The sequence below is a fragment of the Phalacrocorax aristotelis genome, chromosome 5, assembly GCF_949628215.1.
Source record: "Phalacrocorax aristotelis chromosome 5, bGulAri2.1, whole genome shotgun sequence".
In the NCBI taxonomy this organism is placed as follows: domain Eukaryota; kingdom Metazoa; phylum Chordata; class Aves; order Suliformes; family Phalacrocoracidae; genus Phalacrocorax; species Phalacrocorax aristotelis.
The window spans coordinates 60,376,632-60,398,465 of record NC_134280.1 but is presented as its reverse complement, the minus strand read 5'-3'; the positions used below and the strand labels follow the sequence as shown (position 1 = coordinate 60,398,465).

At 39.3% G+C, this 21,834-nt stretch overlaps 1 protein-coding gene and 1 long non-coding RNA gene across 3 annotated transcripts in view; one reads left to right on the top strand and one right to left on the bottom strand.

Annotated features, from left to right (window-relative positions):
- LOC142057911 (uncharacterized) overlaps positions 1–21,834 on the top strand; it is a 34,319-nt gene that overhangs the window by 6,696 nt on the left and 5,789 nt on the right. The window lies entirely within an intron of this gene.
- Positions 16,392–21,834, bottom strand: part of PARVA (parvin alpha) — a 67,815-nt gene continuing 62,372 nt past the window's right edge. For both annotated transcript variants that reach the window (XM_075094848.1, XM_075094849.1), the window contains one exon: positions 16,392–21,467. In XM_075094848.1, the coding sequence (XP_074950949.1) occupies positions 21,391–21,467 (77 nt within the window). In that variant the 3' untranslated portion in view covers positions 16,392–21,390. The remainder of the gene's footprint in view (positions 21,468–21,834) is intronic.

Below are 21,834 nucleotides of genomic sequence, written 5' to 3'. Positions count from 1 at the left end.
ATTGAATTTTTCATGTGGTTTTTGCCACAGACACAGGACATTTCACTTTGTTCCTGTACTCCGCTGGAATCTCTCAGCATCTGTTTCTATCTCAGCGCTCTTCCTATAAGCAGGAAATCTGTGGGATTATGGTACATCACTCCTGCTCTCTCCATTCAGTCAGGCAGCTGTATAAGTCACCTCTGGCTCAGCCCACGGTAGTGTGGCCACACTGAAGTTACACCAGTAACCTGGCACCCACACCAAAGTTACATCCCCTGGCACCCACTCCATGACTCTATATCTTTAAGCTTGCTTATAAATTGGAATTGGCACGTGGCAAATTGACAAACTATCTGTAAGAGGCAAAAATCAACGAGTACGCTGTATTTTTTCATGCACTGCTTATCACTAGGCAACTTGTAAACATCTGAGGAGCTTTAAACAGTTGTACATTAAAGGATATGAATCTGAAAAGCTTTCAGAATGCACAGCCCAAACACAGAAATACTTCCTGCCCAAACAGCCTTCCACAGCAGCAGACACAGAGTTTGAAAAATCTTGCAAACAGAAAGAGACATGGCATCTGATTGGAAAGAACTGCTTTCCATCTTAAACTTAAAATGGAGTAAAACCCCATTTTTATCTTCCATTCTTTCCCAGGCTGCATTTTGTATCAGTCTCTTTTTAAGAATCCCATCAGAAAAGAAACACTCACCGTAAAGTTTCCTAAGTAAGAGACTAGCTGTTAATACAGTACTTCCTATGTGCTAGTATTCAAGGACTTCCAGAATATGATTAAAATATTATGAGCTGCTTTTATGAGAGCTGAAGTCATGTAAGGAGATTTATATAGGCCATTGCAACCTTTCTATCAGCTGTAACTTTGCTTAAGGCTACTGTTTATGCTTTCCGAAAATACTGGAGATATCCAAGGTCTAAGGCACCAGAAAAAAGGAAAGGAAGACAAGCATCTGTCATGGTACATAGAAAATGAATCCTTCTGGCAACTCCTGCCCAACCCCAGATTAATATGGATTTACAATTAACATCATCAGTGAATCAAGCAGCGTTGTAATTGTTTTTGCAGCTATTCCAAAACTTTCTTCTGCACAGACATAACCTAATTCTAACTTACTGAGACAGAACAGCTTGACACATTTGTTATCTAAAGACCACTTCAGCCAAAGAACATAATGAAAAAGCATGGGAACTTGACTCAGGAGCAAAGGCTCTTCTTTAATACTTGTTCCAAAAATAAAAAAGCCTCTCCCCCCTTCATGTCTCATTATTTCTTATTCTTGAAGCTCTAATTTTGCCCCAAGGACTGCTTCAAAAATACATTCTCTTTGATAGGATTGCTTAATACTGCTCAGTCAAGTGGGATTAGAGCCTTGTGAGGGAAAGAACATATTTCTTATTCATTTTCTTGACTAATTAGTAAAAATGACTTTGGGAAACCTTAGTTGTAGAAGTATCACTCACCTCTTCTTCACAGCGGGTATTAATAACCAGCGCACGCTATTGCTCGACGCCTGAGAGCAGTTGGCAGGCAGTTCTGTGACACCAGCCCCAGAGCCTCGTGGAGTAAGGCGCTGCGGCTGCAGTCTTCACAGTGACTCAGATCTCATGCATGCAAGGAGCAAACCTGTTATTCCCTCTCACAGGCACACTCTTACCGACTTCATCACTACAGTATTTAAGGGCTGCTACAAAGGAGGAACTAACCAAGCGTAACCCTGTTCTGGAGTCATTCCTCCAACTAGTCTTTAGGGAGAATTGTGTGAATGCTCTGCTTATGCACCAGTCGAGGGTAGGGATTATACCTGTGACCCAACTTCTGGAAGTAAAGTGACATGAAGGTGAGCTGGAAAAGACCAGACACGATGGTGGAATCAGTTGCATGTCCTTCCTTCTCCATGCTATTGCCAGACATAGCCTGTCTTTGCTGAGAATCAATTTGCTAAATATTCCTTCAAAAGCCTGTAAGTTTCTTTCCTTAAACTTAATGGACTTGTAGAGACACACATAGTAAATAAACAGGACATGCCTGAATCATGCAAACATTGAAACCTTATTTCCATGGTTTGTTCAGCTATGAAGTTTAAGAAGAAACATGGTCTATCACTATGTGTCATGCTATGTTTTCACTGTGTATTACACCATCAATACACTAAGGTATTGACACTTGAAACCATTTCCAGTAAGGCTGAGACAAGACAAAATCAAACTCAGGGATCTGAATCTACAGTCCTCACTAAACCAAAAGCACGATTGTTGTTGACATGTGTACAAAATAATTACTCAGACCTTAAAAATCCATGGTGTTGACTTAAATCTGTGAAATTTTTTTTTAATGCACAAGACTGTATTTAGAGTTCTTTACATGGGTCCAAGAATATGGCCTGGCCATTGCAAGTCCTACAGTTAATTTGCTGGAGTGTTTTTGTAGTTTGGTACGTAAAACTGTCAGGGTGTGATGCAGAAAAACAGGCTTTATGAAAGAGCATGAGACCAAATTGAAATGAACTTCCCAGCAGAGGGAGAAAGGGGTTTTTCTTGTTCCTCAGCACCACTGCCCCACTGGCTGAGCTCGGCTGGAACGGCAGCACTACAAACAGCCACCTCAGACATTTGGTTGAGCCATGAGGCCACAAAAAGTGCCCTGGCTTCCTTGGAAAGCTGTAGCTCTGAGCATTGTCTCTGGCTTTCTGGGCTAACTGTGGATACCAGAACAATGCTCAGAGATAAGAAGAGAACACAGATCCTGGAAGAGGTGTTAATCCTTTTGCTGAGAAAGAAAAGCAGTCTAGAACAAAAACCCCATGCTTTGGGGCACATCTTCCACTCTGCAGTTACTGAAGAAAGGAGGATTTCTTCCTTTGCCTAACTGTCCAGTCATTAGTAACACGCTGAAAAGTGGTCTCTTTTGTGTAGAACCATATGCACCAATCTAGGTAATGCCAGGGTAACACGGCGGGAACTGTCATTTCCTCGTGCCCAACCAACATATTTCACTTGCTGTCGGAAGTCAATAGATGCAAAAAATAAAATAAAATAAGAACAAAAAGAACCTAACAACATAATCCTTAATACACTGCCAGAGCTTCCACTTAGACATGAGCAGTAGGGCTTATTCTAGCAGGTAATAAAATCAACTTCTCTGTGACAAAATGGGTCCTGATCATACGATTTTATTGCTTGTTTCTCTTTCCTGAAGAAGTTCTATCCTCAAAAATGGTCTCTAAGCTTGACAATATTAATAATATTGATTCTGCTTGACAATATTTCAGGACTTTTGCAAAGACCCCTTGACTAGAGCTGAACTGTAAAAAAATCCTTTTCTTTTTTTTTTTTTCAAAAATGTAGCAGAATACGAAGTGTTGCCGTGTCCACCAGCTGTGAACATGACTTTTCATCAGCTATAAGGATTGATTCAATACAGCTGTAATGACGAGGTTTCTGAAATGCACAGACCAGACCTCTGGGACCCTGCAAGCCTCCCTGACACTTTGAGAGAGGCACTTTATATCCAGATTTCGCTCTTAGGACTAAAACCACCACACCAAGCAAAAACAAATCTGTGACAGCTTCAGAGCAATTCTGTTCCTGAACAGAAGTGCTGGCTCTGGGAAGGTGAGGGCAGGAACGGCAGAAGAAGGGGCCAGGAGTTACTTCCTTTCTTCAACAGTGCACAGCAGTGACAACATCTGCAGAGCAAGCATAGGGTGCAGGGCTGGGCATGGATGCTATACATGTCCCACATGCCCGACAGAAGAGTCACTTCACCTTCATCTTGCTTCACCAGTGCTTTGGAACAGCTGTGGGGAGCGAACAAGTGAGCCTAAGGAAGAGGTGGCTTTAGGGATATTTCTGGGCAGGCCTTCAAAACTCATTTCTTAGCCATATTTCCATGGGTGTCCATGAAGACTACAATGCTTAGTCAGTTGTCTTGACCCTTCCCCAAGCCAATGCAACAGATCCCAGGGAGAAAGGACTCAGTTCCAGATTCTTTTTAGAGCTAATGGTATCTCACAGTTGTTTCATTCCTCACACCCTGGCAGCATGTGTTAGGGAAACATATGACACTGAGGGCCTCTCTCCCTCTCCATCTCATGACAAGCCTGAAGAGATCAAGAGTCAGTGAGTCTGGAGTGGGAGTCGGTAACAGTGATTCTAGGAGATGACCTATCTGCTTCTCTATGTAGGCATAAGGAAAGGGAGTAAGGGCAGCCCACAAAGCTAACAGTCAATCATGGAGTGACCCTTCTGCTTCTGGTGGTTACAGTGTCTACCTATGTGTAGCTTGCCTGGCCCAGCAAACTAATTCTGAGCATGTTGGGGAAGGAGGAACCAGGATCTTGCAGACTGCACAAGTCTGAGAGATACAGGCATGTGTGCAGCCCACCATCTGTGCTAGCTCCAAGTCTGAAAGATTCCAATGTAACATTTCACCTTCCCCCCAAATATCAGAGCTAGTCTGAAGAGGCAGCTATGTAAACCCTTTGCTAAGACACCTTCACAGAGCAAAAGAACATCCATCAGGGCCAATGTTAGAAACACCATACCACAGGGCTATCCCTGGAAGAGCCAGCACCAGTGGAAATGTGGCAGGTTTTGCTCTGTTTGGTTGCACACCCACCGTGGATCGTGTGAATGGCTCTGAGTTTGCTGCTGTAGGAGCACAAATGGCATCTTTGAAGCTTGCTGCTGAACTCCTCTGTATCAAGGAAGATAGTAGCCCCTTTTCTTGACAGATAGCCTGTTGACACGAGGCTGCTGTGGTACAGGCTAGCTGTACTGTCTTGCAGGCTTTTGGCCGTCCCTGGCTCTCCATGTGCTTACGAGCCAGACTAACATGGGTGCATTTGGGAGGGTGATGAAAGCACAAGGTTTTTTGCTAAACACCCTAGGAAACTCCTGAGGAGTTAAACGTTAGCATGTGTGGATATTCACAGGGTTTGACCTCCAAAGACACTAAAGCGCCAATCTAGAGGACTATGAAAAAAGGAAAGCATAGTTCTTCACAATATTTGGGCACTTAAATCCTATCTGTGTTAGCAGGCATGTAGCCGTTGAGGATGCAGGATAGCAGTTCAGATTTGCTTAGATCAGTGCCCACCACAGTCCTAATGCTTCAAGTTCCTGGTTGACTAATCCTTGGAGCGAGACAGTGAGGAATGCTTGCCATTGGCAGTAAGGTAGATATATCTGACAAGAGCAAGTAAACTAGCCATAGTTGTGGTGGAAATAGGGTGGCAAAGTAAGGAAAGGAAATAATCTTATTGCCAGAGACGGATTAATGCTTAAACTATGGTACTGTACTTCATTTCAGAAATCACAAGCAGCCCTAACTGAAGAACTAAACCAGTCAAACTCTTCTCAAAATATTTCACTGATAATAATGTAACTGCCTGGGTTTTGCTGCAACCATAAGCAGAGCTAAATAAGAATAATAATACAATGAACTGATGGTACAAAATAAAGTTACAACAGTAATTAAACAGAAATCTACTTAGCAATGCAGGTTTGGTTATTAATCTTGCTGCGTTAACATTTTGGCTAGAAGGCAGTTAAACTTTTGTATTTTGAATTTGATCTTGTTTTGTCATGGAGTGAACCTGAAAGTTCTGTAGGTGGTATCTATCAAAATCCTTCCAGTCTGAATCACACAATTAGCATTGGACAGATGTTCTATGTTGGTATGCATTTGTGATCACGTTAAAGATTTTCCTTAAATCAAGACACTTTATTAATACCCACACATTCTCTATCTAACCACTGGGAAACAGGTCCTGTGGGGTCAGGTAGACTGCTCTGGGCTACTTCATAGCAAAAGAGCTAATCCGCATCACAACAAACTGTCAGGCTTTAGGAAAAAGCAGTTCTACCATGGTGTATTCTGAATTACAGACAGGCCTCAAATGGTCTCCACAGATGCCAAGTCACTAGCAGCCTGATTCAGCTATTCCATTGGTCCGAATGTCTATTGCATTTCTTCAGCTCTTTGGATACATTAAAAAAAAGTATTTTTTGCTGTCTCTCTTCCTCCTCTCACCCTCCTCCTCCAACATCACTTCCTTTAGGATGTAATGCCCCCAAATGGCTTTGGGGCAGCTTTTACAAAGGAGCCCATTTTCGATGCTGTTCTGACTCACCACAGAAAGAATAGTCCGCTCCCCTCCTCACACAGTAGTGTGTACTCTTAATTTTGTAATGCAAAAGCCCTGAACCAAATCCATCCCTAATGTAACTCTACTGAAGTCAGTGAAATGACTCCAAGAATTGGTTTGTCTTTTGGTTTTAATACCAGCAAAGTGCCTCATCCAGCATAAAAGTAGAAACTTAGTACATACTTCGTTGTGTTATACAGCGTTGTCATCACAGCACTGTATTTGCTTTTGAATAGGCTTATTATCCATATCTGTGTTACTTCTAAATCTGGCTATTGCATTTGTTAGGCAAAGAAAGAAAACTAGTTTTATTACGTGACATAGGGACCACTAAGACAGCTGAGTTTCAGCATATGTTAATAGTACGACTGTCGTCATTTAAAGAGATATTCAAACCTTTAATAAAATTTTCGTTTTTAAAGATTTCCCCTACTAAAGTACACATAACTACCATGTACCATTGCCATCTAGTGGAAAGGTAAGTAAGAACACAGGTTTCCTTCACTTAATAGCTATCTGTGATGATCATTGATGATTATTTCAGCTAATTTGGAAAACCTCTAGAAGGCATACTGCAAGGTACACACATCTTTCAATGCCTCCCCTGCTCTCAAAAAAACCCAAATCAATAACTTCTATTTAATTTAGCTTTTAGTATGGTAAAAAGAAGTGTTTGATTTCTGTTAGCAATCTTACTGATAAAGAGTTTTTATTCTGAAACAGAGGAAACTTAGCTTGTTTTGTTCTTTGATTAAACATAACATTCACTAACTTAATTGAAATACATCATGGTAGTGGATTCGCATGGTCAATAAGGATGTATTTCAGAGACAACTGCTGTGAAAGGGGAGGTGGTGGTACAGCAGAAATAGAAATAATGCTATAGTCATGCAGCTTCTTCTTGGCTAGTCTAAAAGAATGACATTAACACAGCTTTTTGCAATTAAAAGCATACACAAGATTCAGGCAGGCTGGCAGATTAAGCATTTAATCGAGGAACTTCTACACAAAAACTCTGGTCAGGCTAAAAGACTTATTTCTTGTAGCCATTTGTTTAATGAGTTTACATCTGCTGTAACACTCAAAGAAGTCAGTAGAGCTCAAGTGTTTGACAGCTGCTCTTAAAAAAAAATCGAGGGGGATGTACTTTGCTCATCTTCACAGACTTTAGATAAGGATGAGAAATGTTACAGAGATCCACTGGAAAGCCTCAAAGACAAAATACATGGTATCTAGTTTTACTAGATTCTTGATCATTTACAGTTCACCCTAAAACTCCCACACATTTGTTTCTTAATGTCCCTCATGCTCCGTTAAACCTCACTGCAGCAATGTTCCCATAGGAATGTGGCCACTTGCCAGACTCTCTCATGAACATTTCATTAATCTTCTTGGCTCTCATACAAACTACAAAACATTATTTGTTAGCAATTTAACTGTTTTGCTCCCAAATGTACCAGAAATGTGATCTCCGCTATGCTTTCATGCAAGAAAACATAAGGATAATTATATAGTAAATGAAATGAGGTTTTTTTTTATATTGAGCAAGATACAGTGCCATGAAAGGTAAACTGATTATATCTTGTTTCTGGAATTAATCCTTATGCTACCCTAAACACCCCAGTCATTCTCAAATGTTAAGATCCAACTTATACTTAACAAAATACATGTTTAGATACAGTTTTATTTCAGTACATTACACGATGATCTCTTAGTTAATAATTCAGACCATACCATATAATCTACCTACTTCAGAGGACAACTTAACAGAAAATACTATTTCTGTCTTCTGGTAGGCTGGCCTGACCCACATCCAGTGATGTTGAGAAAAGACTATCACTGGTTTTGCAAGAAATATGAAGAGTCTGTTAGCATGCAAAGCTTTGAAAGCACACATGACTTGCTGGAGAGGAGGAAAATGATTTAGAGAAAAGCAACTTCATCCTCTGCAGAGCAGGGAGGACTTAGTTCTAAATATACAGATACGCAACTTTTATTTCATAAAGCTGGAAGCTTCAGAGAGGTATCAGTGGATAAAGCTGTCCTCAGGTGCATATACGCTAATACTATAGAAACAGATTTCATCACTCAGTTTCATCTGGGCTTAAAAAACTGAACAGTATCACACGGAAACATGCAGATGCAACTCAACTTCATGTGAGAAGTATAACCTCTTCATTTTTTAACTTTGTAGTATTGCAAATAATAACCTTCATATGTGTCAACTCCACAGGATTTTTTGTAACTGATGTATAAGAAGTTCAGTTAATTCCTCAAATCCCAATTTTACTTTGCAACAATGTGACTGTTTTCAACAATTTGCTTCCATGGCACTGTATGCAAAGTGGTACGCATCTGCAACCGAGGGTGAAATTAAGAGTAAAGAGTGAATAAAGACCGAAGCCATTTAAAAGGACAGGATCAGAGAATTAAAGGGAGGGGAATGAACAACAGCACATTTAGAGGCCTTTGTTTTTTCTTCTGACTTCTGTAAGTGCACACAAGAAACCAAAACATTTGGGATGTATCCAAACTCAGGCACTTTTGAGGTTTTCCCAGCACTTTTCTGGCTTAATATTGCTCTGCAATGTAATAGGCAGACACATGCAGCTATACTCTCCTTATTGTGCAGTCACTACATTGCAACCTGTGTGAACAGACACATATTTGACCAGCCATGAATGATGCAATGGCCAGGGGCTGTTTGCTGTGTCAGAAATTGGATTTTTTTTCTTCTTAGAATAATCCTTAGGGGAGAAGAAAAACCTCTTGCAAATTATGTTGCAGAATGTGCTGGACTGGGGCAAACCCTGATACATGCTCTTTCAATCCTACCTTTAAAAATTATAGCAGGGGGATGAGTGGAGAAGTGTTATGAGTGTGTCCACAGAACATGAGAGGCTGATGATAGAAACAAGAAGCTCTATCAGTTGTTGTGGGCAGCAAGATAAAGAAACCATTCAAAGCCTTTAATGTTAATTGGAGAAAAGGAACAGGAATGACATAGTGCTTAAGACCAGCTGGAAAAAAAATAGCTTTTGGTGAGACAATGGCATGATCAACTGCATGATTTTGATTGTTTGGATGGTGGGTTGATCAACTACCTTAACCAGGGAGAAGGGACACTGAGAAGGTGAGGTAGGCAATAAGGTATGGTCAGATGAAGCGGGGTTTGGGAGCTGGGCATTTTTGAAGGGTTAGAGTAGGTAGGAAAAATTTGGTAGAAAGGCTCATACAAGATTTCAGGAGAGTTGGTCAAGGAGGAAGTAACCAATGGAGGGGGCAAGGCACCCTGGAAAGTATCTGTTGATTTGAGAGGGTGATGTGAGAGCTGATGCAGCTCTTTTAGCACTGGACTGAGGGTACTCATCTGCAGTGTTGCAAGGGTTAAAACCAGTCCAGAGACAAGCACATATGTAATTTGCCATTTGGAATCAGTGTTCCCAATTTAGCTTTCAACCGGTGGCAAAGCCTAGTCATAGAGATGAGATGCCAAATATTAATTTAGGCAAAGCTACGCTGCTATACACTCTTGGAAGCTGCATGATTAGAAGAAGTCAATAGAGTATAACTGACCTAATTTCTTATTTTTATTTCGTAACTAAAAGCAACTCAAGGGAACCCTGAGCACAGAGACTTGCTCAACCCACACCATAATTGGACTGGCTGATTGAACTAGCTGGTTAGCTAAAATTGTATTCTGATTAAATTGTAAGACCTTTTTTCCAAATGGCAAAGCTCTCCTCCCTGCAATTCCTGAGAGCCCCATCCAAGAATTACAGCATGAAGAGAAAGAGAGTGCACAGTGTCAGACAGCCTCTGTTGTTCCCCCCAACAAGTTATAAATAAATATAGGATACTTACAGTGCTCTGTACTAGAGAAAGCCAAGATCAAGGCCAAGTGTCACAGTCCTCCCTGAAAATAATTGCAGCATGCAATATAATCCTACATACTCCAGCAATATGTAGTCTAAATAGAAACAAACAGGATAGCACTGGATTGTGGGTGGTGGAATTGTACCAGACCCTGGGAATTTTATGTTAATTAAGAAATGCTGATTAATAGAGAATTGTAGGTTTTAATAAGGCCGTAATAAAAGAGAAATAGCGTTTAAATAACAGGCGTGTCTTGATTCCCTGGAAATAATCTTCTGATTTTTAATCGGGGGAATTCACCTAGTGAAAAATTTTGCCTGACTTAAGACAGCAGAGATTTTCTGTTGGTGTTACTCACTGCAGTTTAACTCCCTATCCCAAAGGTCTGCCTGGGTAACTGAGCCATTGGGAAGAGGTCTTAGAAGCAGCATAAGTTACAGTCTTGATACCAAAATTACTGGGTGAGGTTGTGTCATACTGGAGGAGAGAACAAAGGATCACAAGACTTCTGGGGTTGAAGTGTTAAGGTACCTGCAAAAGACCCAGCAACACAAGTAGTTCAGCTTATTTCCTGAAAGTGCTCAGAGAGCAAGTTAACAGTTCTGCTAGGAAAGAGATTGCTAAAGGTGCTGGGACTGTGCTGACCCAGCAAGATCCATCCTCTTTCTCACATCAGGGTACAACTGCTCCATCCCCCTTCTAGTAGCACAGCTACATGTAACTTCCTTAATCACAAAGTGAAGGTCAGCCCTGGATCTTTTCTGCTACAGAGGAGAGACGGTAACAGGGACAACCTGAGGTCTGATGTAGGTTTCCTCATACGTATATCCCAAAAGCTGACTCAGAAAACTTTCCCATTAGTATCCTACCTTCATATCACACTCTGCACTCTGATGGATCATACAATACTTTGCAGATTATATAACGAAGCTCTGTTCAATGGAAGGACATTATTGTAAGCATAAAATGGGAATCCAGACAGTTTTAGTAATCAAACCTCAAACAACACAGGCATAGAAAATCTACTGTTGGCTAATGAAATACAAAAAGCAAGGTCTAGTTATCCGCAACAGAATTTCAGAAATTAACACTCAAAACTTTCACCTGAGGAATACCTATGTTCCTGAAAAACAGTGTATGTTCAAAATATCAGTAGACAAATGCGTGCCCTAAATCTGCTCCTGACCACCTTGGTAACTTTCCACAGTGATTGGGAAGTGCATGTTGTAGCAAATTCACTGCCAGACTATCTTTCTTGCATGTGAGGACAATGGCCCTCCAAGACATAAAAACCTCTGAACCTGGACACGGAGCTCTGGCTAAATGAAGCTGAGTCTGCTACGTGCCTCTAATTTCTTTGCTTTGATGGAAGTCCTAATGTCACCACTTAGGCAATGAGAAGGCGAGTTAGGGCTTTATCAGGACTAACTGGCAGCAGGCAGAGTTGAAGGCAGATCTTGATTAAGTGCTCTAAGCACCTGGAATTAAACCGTGGGACAGCAGAACCTTGGAAGTAGTGGTCCACTACTGCAAGTTTTCATTTCAGAGCCCCTGAAACTAAGCCCCTTTTAAATCCTGACCTTTTTCCTCCAGCTTTCCTCTTCATGCTATGAGTAAACTCATGGAACCTGCCAAAGTAGAAAACTAACTTATTAGTCACAGGACAGTTGGTGGCACACAGAGCATACTCCTGATTAATTTATCAGTCTAGGTTACTTTACAGCCAGCTGGCCCACCCTCATTGTGTTATATGAGCATGTTGCAAACTATATATAAAGTGTTCACACAAAGATACATTTCTCTCTGTTCCCCTCACCCCCTGCTTTATTCTGTGCTTGTTTCTTTAGAGATAGTGTTGTGGGAAGGCTCCAGCAAGTATCTGTATGCCTGCTTCTCATTTGCATTCAGAGTCCCCAAGGTGCCATGAAGAAACTTTAGTGTTAAGTAAGATTCAAGCCTTGATTTCTGTGAGGGTCTGAGAGGGGTGGTTTTGTTTTCTTGTTTTTGTTTTAATTCTTTTAAAGTTGTGTAAATATAATTTAGTATTGCCTCCATTTTGACAGGCTGTACTCAGTAGTGGCTCAGATTACCTTCTCCGCAATCTCTACGTGAGGAGTTGATTTGATTTTGGCATTGCTTTATTAAGAGAATGCACAGTGACCCAATTAGAAATACTGATAGGGATCCTGACCTATTCAATCTTTATATTTTATCTTAAAAAAAGAAAAAAAGTTCTCAGATAGCAAAAAAAATCACAAAGGGAAGTACCACTTAAGACTGTACTTCTATTGAAAATGTGACCACCACAAACTTGTTTTCCACTTGGCTGAATCAAGACCAGGACTAATTTCCCAGTGTGTTAGAATTGTGCGTTTCTTTTTTTGTTCTCTTATAGTTTGTGAGGCAAACCAACAAATGAGATTAATTACAATACTTTAACAGTCTGTCAAATAAGGCAGTTTTGTTGCTTACTTTTTAAGCTAGTACTTTCATGAGATTTTTTTTTTTTTGTAGCATTATCTCATAAAAATACACATGTAAGTTTAGCACAAACCATAAAAATGTATTGTAGACTTCAGCTAATCTAGTATCTTTCATTTGTAAGGAGGATTTGGGTGGAGGCCAAGTTAATTAAAACCAGAATAGAAATGTGTTCTATTCATGAGTCATATACCTCTGACTCACAATAGAGTCTGTGCAGCTAATGGGTTAATTTGTCCCGATAACACAGAAAAAATGAAGCTAGAGGTTATGACACTGTTTTAACTGAGTGCTCATTTCAGACAGTAGATGTGCAAGGTTTTTATGCAATTAAGAACACAGATCTGCTCTAATGATGTCCTTTCTGTCTATTCAAGTGCTGTTACAAACAGTTCGGAAAGATCTGGAGTTACAGAAGGCTTAGAAACCCAGAACTGACACCTTCAATACTCTATTATTGTAACAATATGCACATGAAAGTGTTTAAGCTACTGTCACATAGAGGAAAGTCTAAATCTCATGACTGTAACTTGTAATGCTGGCAATTTCCTCCTAGCTGATGGCCCTGCAGCACTTCAATGGGGAAAATTCCTCCCCAGGCAACCCTCCCTAACTCAACAATCCCACACGCTTACTTGCCCCAGTGGCCTGATGCTAAGCACCTACATCTTTACCACAAGAAGTGTGGTAACCGTCTAAGACAACAGGCTTTGTAACTCCTCTGGTCCATTTTCCCCTGGAGACTGGCATTCCACACCAGCCTCACTGGTAACTTTCTAGCTCCTTGTTTTACACCACAACTTAGATAGGGTACAGAATGGGGAACCTAGTTCCTCATCCACACCTATCATGATCTTCTGTGTAAAGTTAGTGAAGTTCACTTACAACTTTCCTCCTCCCACATTCCTGCAAGACTGTGAGCCTTTCAAGACAAGGACTACAGCATAGCATGGATTCATGGAACTGCTAGTGCAGCAAACCCTGTAGGCATGGATATAAACCAAACAGCAATAATAAGCACACCTGAGTTATATCTGCCTAAAATTTAGTGCCAAGGTTGAAAGCAGACAGCAGCATTCTGCTACTCTGCAGTTGATTTAGTTATCTGATCTCCAAGGGCCTCACACGGGAAGACAGGAATTATCCTGGTTTTCAACCTTCATGCAGGGAAACCCTTAATGAATACATGAGTGAACAAGAAGCACATATCTTTTATAAGCTAATTTACAAAGCGGCTGTAAGGGATCCTTTGAGGAAAGCGGGCCTTAAAAATAATAGTTTTGTGGGTGTAATTATATAGGATTGTGCTAGGATGTGAAGACAATGCAATGCAGGCCTCAGTGTAAATGTGACTGAGGCTTCCCACGGTGATACGAGTATTGAATATTTATCCATTTCTAGGTAAAGCAGACTCAAAGAAACCACAAGGACTTTTCTCACATCTTTAAAGTTAATTCAGTATTTCACTGAATTGAGGCTACAGTCCTCAGCATGTTGCAATTTCAGACTGTTCACGAGAATATATGTACTCCCTACTTTACCCCAGTATTGCCACCAAAAAAAATAATTACGTTAAAAAAGAAAAGAAAAAAAGAAAGTTCTGGTCACAGTGATTTCCTCCCCTCCCTCCCCCCCACCCTGTAATTTAATAGCCCTCATCTGTTCATCTAATATAACAGTTATAAATTTGGCATGTGATCCAATGGACCAGTCATTCAGAGACATGACTACAGTCAGCACCGTTCATTCCTCCCAGCACCGAAAGCCCTAAGCAGTGGATGGTGCTGATTAGGCACAGCTGAAGACTTTAGAGCCTCAACATGCTAGTTTAGTATTAATTTGCACCTAACTGGAACAATGCAAACATCCAGGAGAGGGAGGAATAGTTAAAGCATGTTTTCAGGCTTATTCCCAATAAAATTAAACTGAGCTAAGCAGGAAACAGTCTGTGCAGTCTGCCACAACATGGAGATCTCAGAAAGGAAGCAGAAGATGCTCTTCCTGTTTTCCCTCCCCAGCCCACGTGAGGGGCATGGCCTCAGGCAGATTTTCTGCTCTTCACACACAATATAGGCACCGAGGTTGCAATCCTGGAAAATCTGTTCGAGCACCACCTCCTCCCTGAAGCCACCTAAATTTCACCTTTGATTTTCATTTGAAAAACACCTAGCATTTTATGCCTGCACATGTTCGAAGCTGTCCCAGTCTCAATGGGACTGAATAGTTCTAATTTTAATCTGGCTGGAATCCAAAAATGAGATGTAGCACTCAGTCCAGTGCTTGTGCTCAGAGAAGGCCCAAGAAATCTCAACTGGCTTTACAGACAAAATGCAATTGTGCCTGCCATTTTCCTAAAACAGAGTCTGTAGATGATGTGGTGCTCACCTTCCCACGTGAGCTCATCTAATGGCTAGAGAACAGGTGGGAATCAGGGGATGAAACTATTATTTGCTTTGCCTGAGGAAATGTAAACCTAACTGAGGCTGCAGGTTGTGTAGGGTAGGAATACCTTTTCTTGGGTCTGTTTTGACAGCATAGACCTGGCAGAGAGGAGTGAGAGTGACCAAAGCTCAGCAGAAACGGCAATGAAACACAGGTGATGTTAGTCCTGGTTCCTCTTCAAAATGTGCTTTGGAATTTTAGCACCCTTTGATTGACTAAGGCCTTACAGGAGGCCCAGTAGACAGGTTCTTCCCCAAAATCCTTTTCCACCCTTTCAACAACCTAACCACCAGTTATGCTCCCTCTTCTGTTCTCTTTCTCTCTTTACCAGTTAATGTGGAATTACTTCATACACACAGCTGCAACTTCAGCTTATGAGTTGACAGTGCTCCTCCATTAACACTGAAAAAAACCATACCACCTTAAACTCATACTGCACGTTATGGCACTCTGTTAAGGAGGGGAAATAATTCCCACGGGTGCAGAAGGGTATTAAACCTGTATCTTTTACTCTCTGGGTGAATAGCAATGAAGAAATTGAGGTAGCCGGACCGTGACCTTTTCGTTGTACTGCAATGTTTGAAGAAGAGCTAGTCTACTTGCTCTTTGGGACAAAATCCATAACATTCAGGACAAAAATCCATAAGTGCATATGGTGGGGCTTAAGACCACGGATCCTATGCAGATAGAGGTACTACTTTCTAGCCCTAGTAATAGGGCTGGGATTGAAGAATGGCATTAAAACTCACCCTGTCCTTTGTCTTCCCTGTTGATTAGGCAGCTCTGCTTGGTGGTTTCAGCTTTATAAGCAGACCTAAAGACCAAACACCTGCTTCTGGATTCATTCCAGTAATTCAGTGGCTAAAAATGTTGATCTGGAGCACTTTAGATGCCTATATTTTTGACTGGTTCCAAGTTCTGCGTTGAAGCTCCTGGATTTAATGGTCACAACAAAAACAAGTTTATAAAAAAATAGGTCTCAAAGTCTTCCTAAATGCAGTTAATTTTTGAAACATACAGCTTAATTTTGATAATTTTAACATTTCACTAATATTTTGTTGCATTTTAAATTAACAAAAATACTCTGCAGAAAATTGGATTATACAGCGCTGCAATATCACCACTGAAGTGTTCAGCACAGCAATAGTAAAGCAAAGGTATACTTTGAGTATAGTTTTTGAGTCAAATACAGCACTTTCCTGACCTGCTGCTATTAATCATTTCAAGCATATGTTTACATGGCTGTTTTTGCCAACCCACTTTCAGCTGTCACCAGCCCCCACAGAAAATAATAATAAACACCAAGTACACCCACCAACAGATAACTGAGAATGGGTTAGATGCATGGAGAGGTCTGGAAGCTCTGAGAACATAAACCACACAGCCTCCCTAATTTTGTGTCATACATCTCATACTTCGACCCAACAACAACATATAGTCTTGATTTTCAGGTGCAAATTTTATTGTGGATCGTAACAAAGGTTTCAGAAAAAGCACAGGGAAAAAAATCAGCAATTGAGTGTCTCTTACTTACAGAGTACATAAAATACTTTCTGTGAAAGCTACTAACTCTGCAGCTGAAAGCAATGAAGCTTAATTTAAACTAATCATTATTTTCAGATATACATGTTAAGAAGCAAACTTTGCAAATAACTCTTTTTTCTCTATTAGCTTGATATTGAAATTGAGAACCAAATATTTCAATGACACTAACGTTGTTGCAGAGTGTGTAGTATTATCTATTAGACAAAAAAAGAAAATCTCATTATTGCAAAAAGAAATAGTCACATAGAAAATATTGTCAAAATACCTAAAATTAGCCCTAGTAAATGTTAAATGACGCAAAAATTCTTTGGAAAAATCTGTTGACACTGAGGTATGCATAATTCTGGAATGTTGGTGCTGCTATCTCCATTTTTCATGTGATGCATCAAACATTAAACTAATTATAACTTCCTACAAAGGATTTCTTCAGCCTTTAATTGTACTTTAACTGTAAAGAGAAAACCCACACTAATTCTTACAATCAAACAACAAAAGTCAATTCAGTAACAGTGTAGAAAATCTTGCAAGAGGTCTTCAAGGCACTGTTCTCTCATGGGTGCTTGGCACACACGCAGGCCATTCATGAAGGCTGTTTCGACAGGAAGACAAGAATAACGAAAACTAGACCTAAAGCCAGTATCTAGTATATTAAATATCATATATATCTTTCTCTAATGAAATAAAACCCATTACTTTTAAAAGCCACTCTGTTTTACAACACTGCAGCTTGCAGTAAGGTGTCTGCTAAATTAATCTAAAATGTGAATTTAAAAACATACTTTACGAAAGTAAGAACAAAGGTCAACCAAGTAGCATTTACCTCAACCAGTATAGTCTGCCTGAATGTAAACCATTCTCAAGTACTGTAACCCTCTGTAAAACAGAAAGGACCAAATGTTCTGTTGATCTAATGCCACTGGTTTACATGGAGATATGCCAATCAGCAACCTGGTCCACAGTCAGTCAAAGCAGATTAGGGCCTTATCCAGCACTCACTGGTCCACTTGAATTCCTGAACTATGTAGCTGCAAGGACTGCTGCCCACCTTATAACAGGAAGATACCTACTGACTAAGAAATGCAAATAACTAGATATTCTGCAGTCAGCTCATTTAATAAGAAACTTGGTGCGTCTGTACTCCATCAGAAGCATAGTGCAATCCGATTCTGGATTTTATGTGTCTCAGGTAAAATTATGCAAAGATTCCTTCAATACCTTTTTTTCTAGGGCCTGTTCTTTATGGCAGCTAAATGCCAGTCAGCTGGGAAAGAAATCTGAAGGGAGTAGACCTCAAGATCCTAGGATTTTAGATAATTATTTGACAACCTTTTTGTGACATACTATTAAGCTCCTCTTTGAAAAAAAATAACAGTTTTGTGTGGTTGACAGAGCATGTCAGGCTTCATCAATAGGGAAAGGATGTCTATCTCCAAACACAAAACAAATCTGGGTACCATATTGCCAGATGCAATGGATGGATTAGAAGTCAGAGAAGCACAGAAAACTCAGTTCTTTTGGCAGTTTCATAATGCCTCAGCAGCAAAGTTTACTATTTGTTACTCACGGCAGGCTAATAATCTGCCAGTTTTCAGTGGACTCAGCTGCCTGTGGGCCTTCATGTGTCAGAGTACAACAGACAAGCATGGTGGTCTGGTGGATGAGATCCAAATACCACTATGAGATATTAAGACAGTAGCTTGGTTTCATACTACCTGGCGTTGGAAACTTAGCCAAAGTACTGAGATAGCAGCCTCGAGATCAGAGGCTCTCTCTGGGACCAGTAGATAAACTGGCCTTTCCAGGTGACTGCTCATATCTTACATGGGCTAAATCAATTGATTTGGATCTATTTAATCATTTAAAGTAATTATAAATAAAACCAGGATTGACCTAAATCCTAAACAACTTCTATCTTAATATAAACAGTGAGGAAAATTATGCATTCAGCTATACATAAGTATACAACACTGTGTATCAAGAATAAAAGCATCACAGGTGTCAGCAGAATTTGGCCCAGCTAACTGAATATTTCACTTCCCTGAAGGAAGGTGCTGGTCTCCACTGATTGCTGAAGAGCAAACTGTCTACAGTAGTATTCTATATTTCTATAATATTCTGTATCAAAGCAATAAATATTAGATAAAATCTGTATATTAGATTTCATATTTATCTGATAGCTATTTAAATCTATACTGTCAAAAATATAAGCAGTGACCCACTCCTACATGGCAGCATATACTATTTGTGAGAATGTGTTAAAACTATCACATAGGTCTATATTTACATAGGACACTCTTGTTTATATAGCAGATTTTAATTTACATAAATTCTTACATTGGACAGGTAACTGTGTAAAGGTTGGATATTGTTTAAATGCATCTACGGTTCTGCATAACTGCATTTCAGCATGAGGATTTCATCATTCTGTCTCAGTTTTATGTTTAAGGGTCGAAAATGGAGTCTGACAGACTTCAAAATCTCCAGTAATGTTATACCAATATAGCACAGGAATACCTATTTTCAAGTCCGGCAAAAACCAGTTTCACTGTTCCTAACCTTTTTACTTTACATACAAAAATCTCTTTAAAGAAAGTGCACTCCTGAAAACAATGGCAATCAAAATGTTTCGGCACTGCTGAGATGTAAGAGAGTATTTCAGCTGAGCATGATCTGCAGAAAAACCACCATATATTTATTAATTAAAAATTACAATTACTACAGTCTAGGTGTGCAAATGAAAAACTTACATGTGAAATTAAAATCAGCTGAAATTGCTGCTGATATATATATATGAGAAGTTCTGCCTCAGTTTGCTCAAAAATGTTTTTTTAATTCCTACAATTTAGCTTCTCAGATATTAAAGATATAATGAAAAAATGTTCATTTTCACCAAGGACAAAATGCCAGTTATTTATCTATGTAAATGGGAAATAATTATTATCTATCTTCTGCACCTCTAATTCCAGAAACTTAGTTAAAAATATGCAAGTAAAAAAATATTTTACTGAAGATATTTAGAATGCTTACAACAACCAGATAACAATTTTTGAGTTCAAAGAACATCCAGTTATTGTCCTTTGAATTAAATACTAATTTTCCTTTGCAAAAGTTGATATTTACTTCTCAGAATAATAATCTCTGTGACACCCTGGCAGAAGTCATTATTATTTTGTTATTAATCATCAGCTAGTGTTCATCAAAGACAGAACATGATTGCTTGTCATCCTTTTATGCGAATGTTGCACTGGAAAATGATACAGTAAAAAAAAAAAAAGAGTTCTGGAAAACTAAAAAATATGTGACGCTTTATATACTCAGCAACATATAGCTGTTATTGACTGTCCTTGCCAGCACTGCATTTCTGCAGATGAACAGACTCAAGAGCTGTTAGAGGCTCAAGAGTGGTATAGCTTTCACCTATACCACTTCTGCCATAATCAGATGACTATTAAAAAGTCTCCTTCCTGCACTAAGCAGTCCAAGATTTCTAAACAGTCGTGCAGAAATTTCTGCCTAAGGATTTTTTTCTCTACGGTGTAACCCAAGATCTCAAGAACCTGTGGTTGCATTGGAACACTTCTTTTAGAAAGGTATCTAATACTAACATCAAGTCTTCTAGCAAATGATTAATTTAGTTATGCCAGAGCAGTTTTTGGTGATTAACACTCGTATCAGGCAGTGTCTATCAGCTCCTTTAAGGAAACATAACTAGTGCTTGATATCAAGTCTAAGGGAAGAATCAACTGCAGTTTCTCTTTTGTGTCTTTGTTAAAGCTAAAACCAAAACACATAATGGCTTATACTTGGTTATGATTAGGCTATAAAGAGTACTTTCTTTCCATGTGAAATGACCCAAGAGCCTTACACTGTAATGGAGCCTTTATAGATGGGAGTAATTTTGACCTAAAAGCAGTACTTTTGTTTCTGACAGGCTACGGCAATGTTTATGGAAAATAAAACTTAGTTTTCATGTTGGACATTATGCAGCAAAGGTCATTCATCATAAAAATCAACCAAAGGGACAGATTCTAAATCTTATTTAGCAATAAATCTATACTTGCAACCTGGTAATCCTGTGTTTAAACTACTAAAAGAAAAACAAGCCGTTCTTTTACTTTCTAATACTATGTAATATTACAAATATTATAGGGAAACTGTATTATACAGGTATGTTTTCTTGAAATGTGTACTTTGCAAAAAAATATCTCTTCCTCAAACAAAACCAAGTGACAAGCTGCAAAGTGTGCTCACGTGGAACGCTCAATAACACATATTTAAAGCAGAGTATCACATTGTAATAAGCCTGAAGGAACGAGTGGCCATTCAGTTTGTACCCATAAAATTCAAGCCTAACAGCACTGGAAATAAAAATTAATCAGGTTAAGTGCTTGAGAAAGTCTCTTCTTTTTAGCTCTGAAGTGAACAAGAGTATTTAACTGTTTCTCCCCATGCACATTTCTCATAACTAGAATGCAACCATCTTATCATGGATAGAAAATCCCCAGATTAGAAAAGATACATGTAAAAAATATTAAAATAGATACTCAGTGCTGAGTCTTCCTATGATTGGCTTCAAAGGCTGATTTGAAATAAAGTTACTAAATCTTTTTTCATTCTTGCTTCACCTACTACAAAACAGTGTGAAGACAGTTATTACTGAGACATTAATTCTCCCAGAACATACCCAAACACCTTCCTCCAAACCTTTTTCTTCATACTTTATATTAGTTTTAAATCTACTATGAAAACAGTAGTGCAAGAATAAGCAATTAAAAATTCTTCAGATCAATGGTTTAGTTCCTTTGAGGATAAAGATGCAGAGGAACACCAATGAAAAATACACTAGTTATGATGCTTGCTTTGTTAACACTCCTTGGTGTCCCAAATCAGTTCTTCACTCCACATTCCTGTATTTGGTAAACAAATTGTACAGCACTCTCAGTGTAGACTTCAAGTCACAATTTACAATATCTAGAAAAAAAAAGACAAGAGAAAAAAAAACATTAGTAACTTCACTAGCTCAAAACATTTTCAAAAAAAGCACCTATTCTCTACTCCATTTGCTTGTTCAGATCCATATCCATAAACATTTGATTCACAAAGACAGTAAGAAAGAGTAAAAATACAAATAAAGCACAGTTTTTAAATTGGCAACTCAAAAATCATTATTTCAACCACTTTCAGTTAGGGATACAAATGGCTAAGAGTGCTGATGAAGAAATGCAACCAAGGTTTAGATGCCCGCAAGACAAATTGTGCCTAGGATTACATATATTTATATGACTGAATCTTGAGTCGGTTGTGGCCGAAAAGTAATGATTTTGACAAAATCATCAGG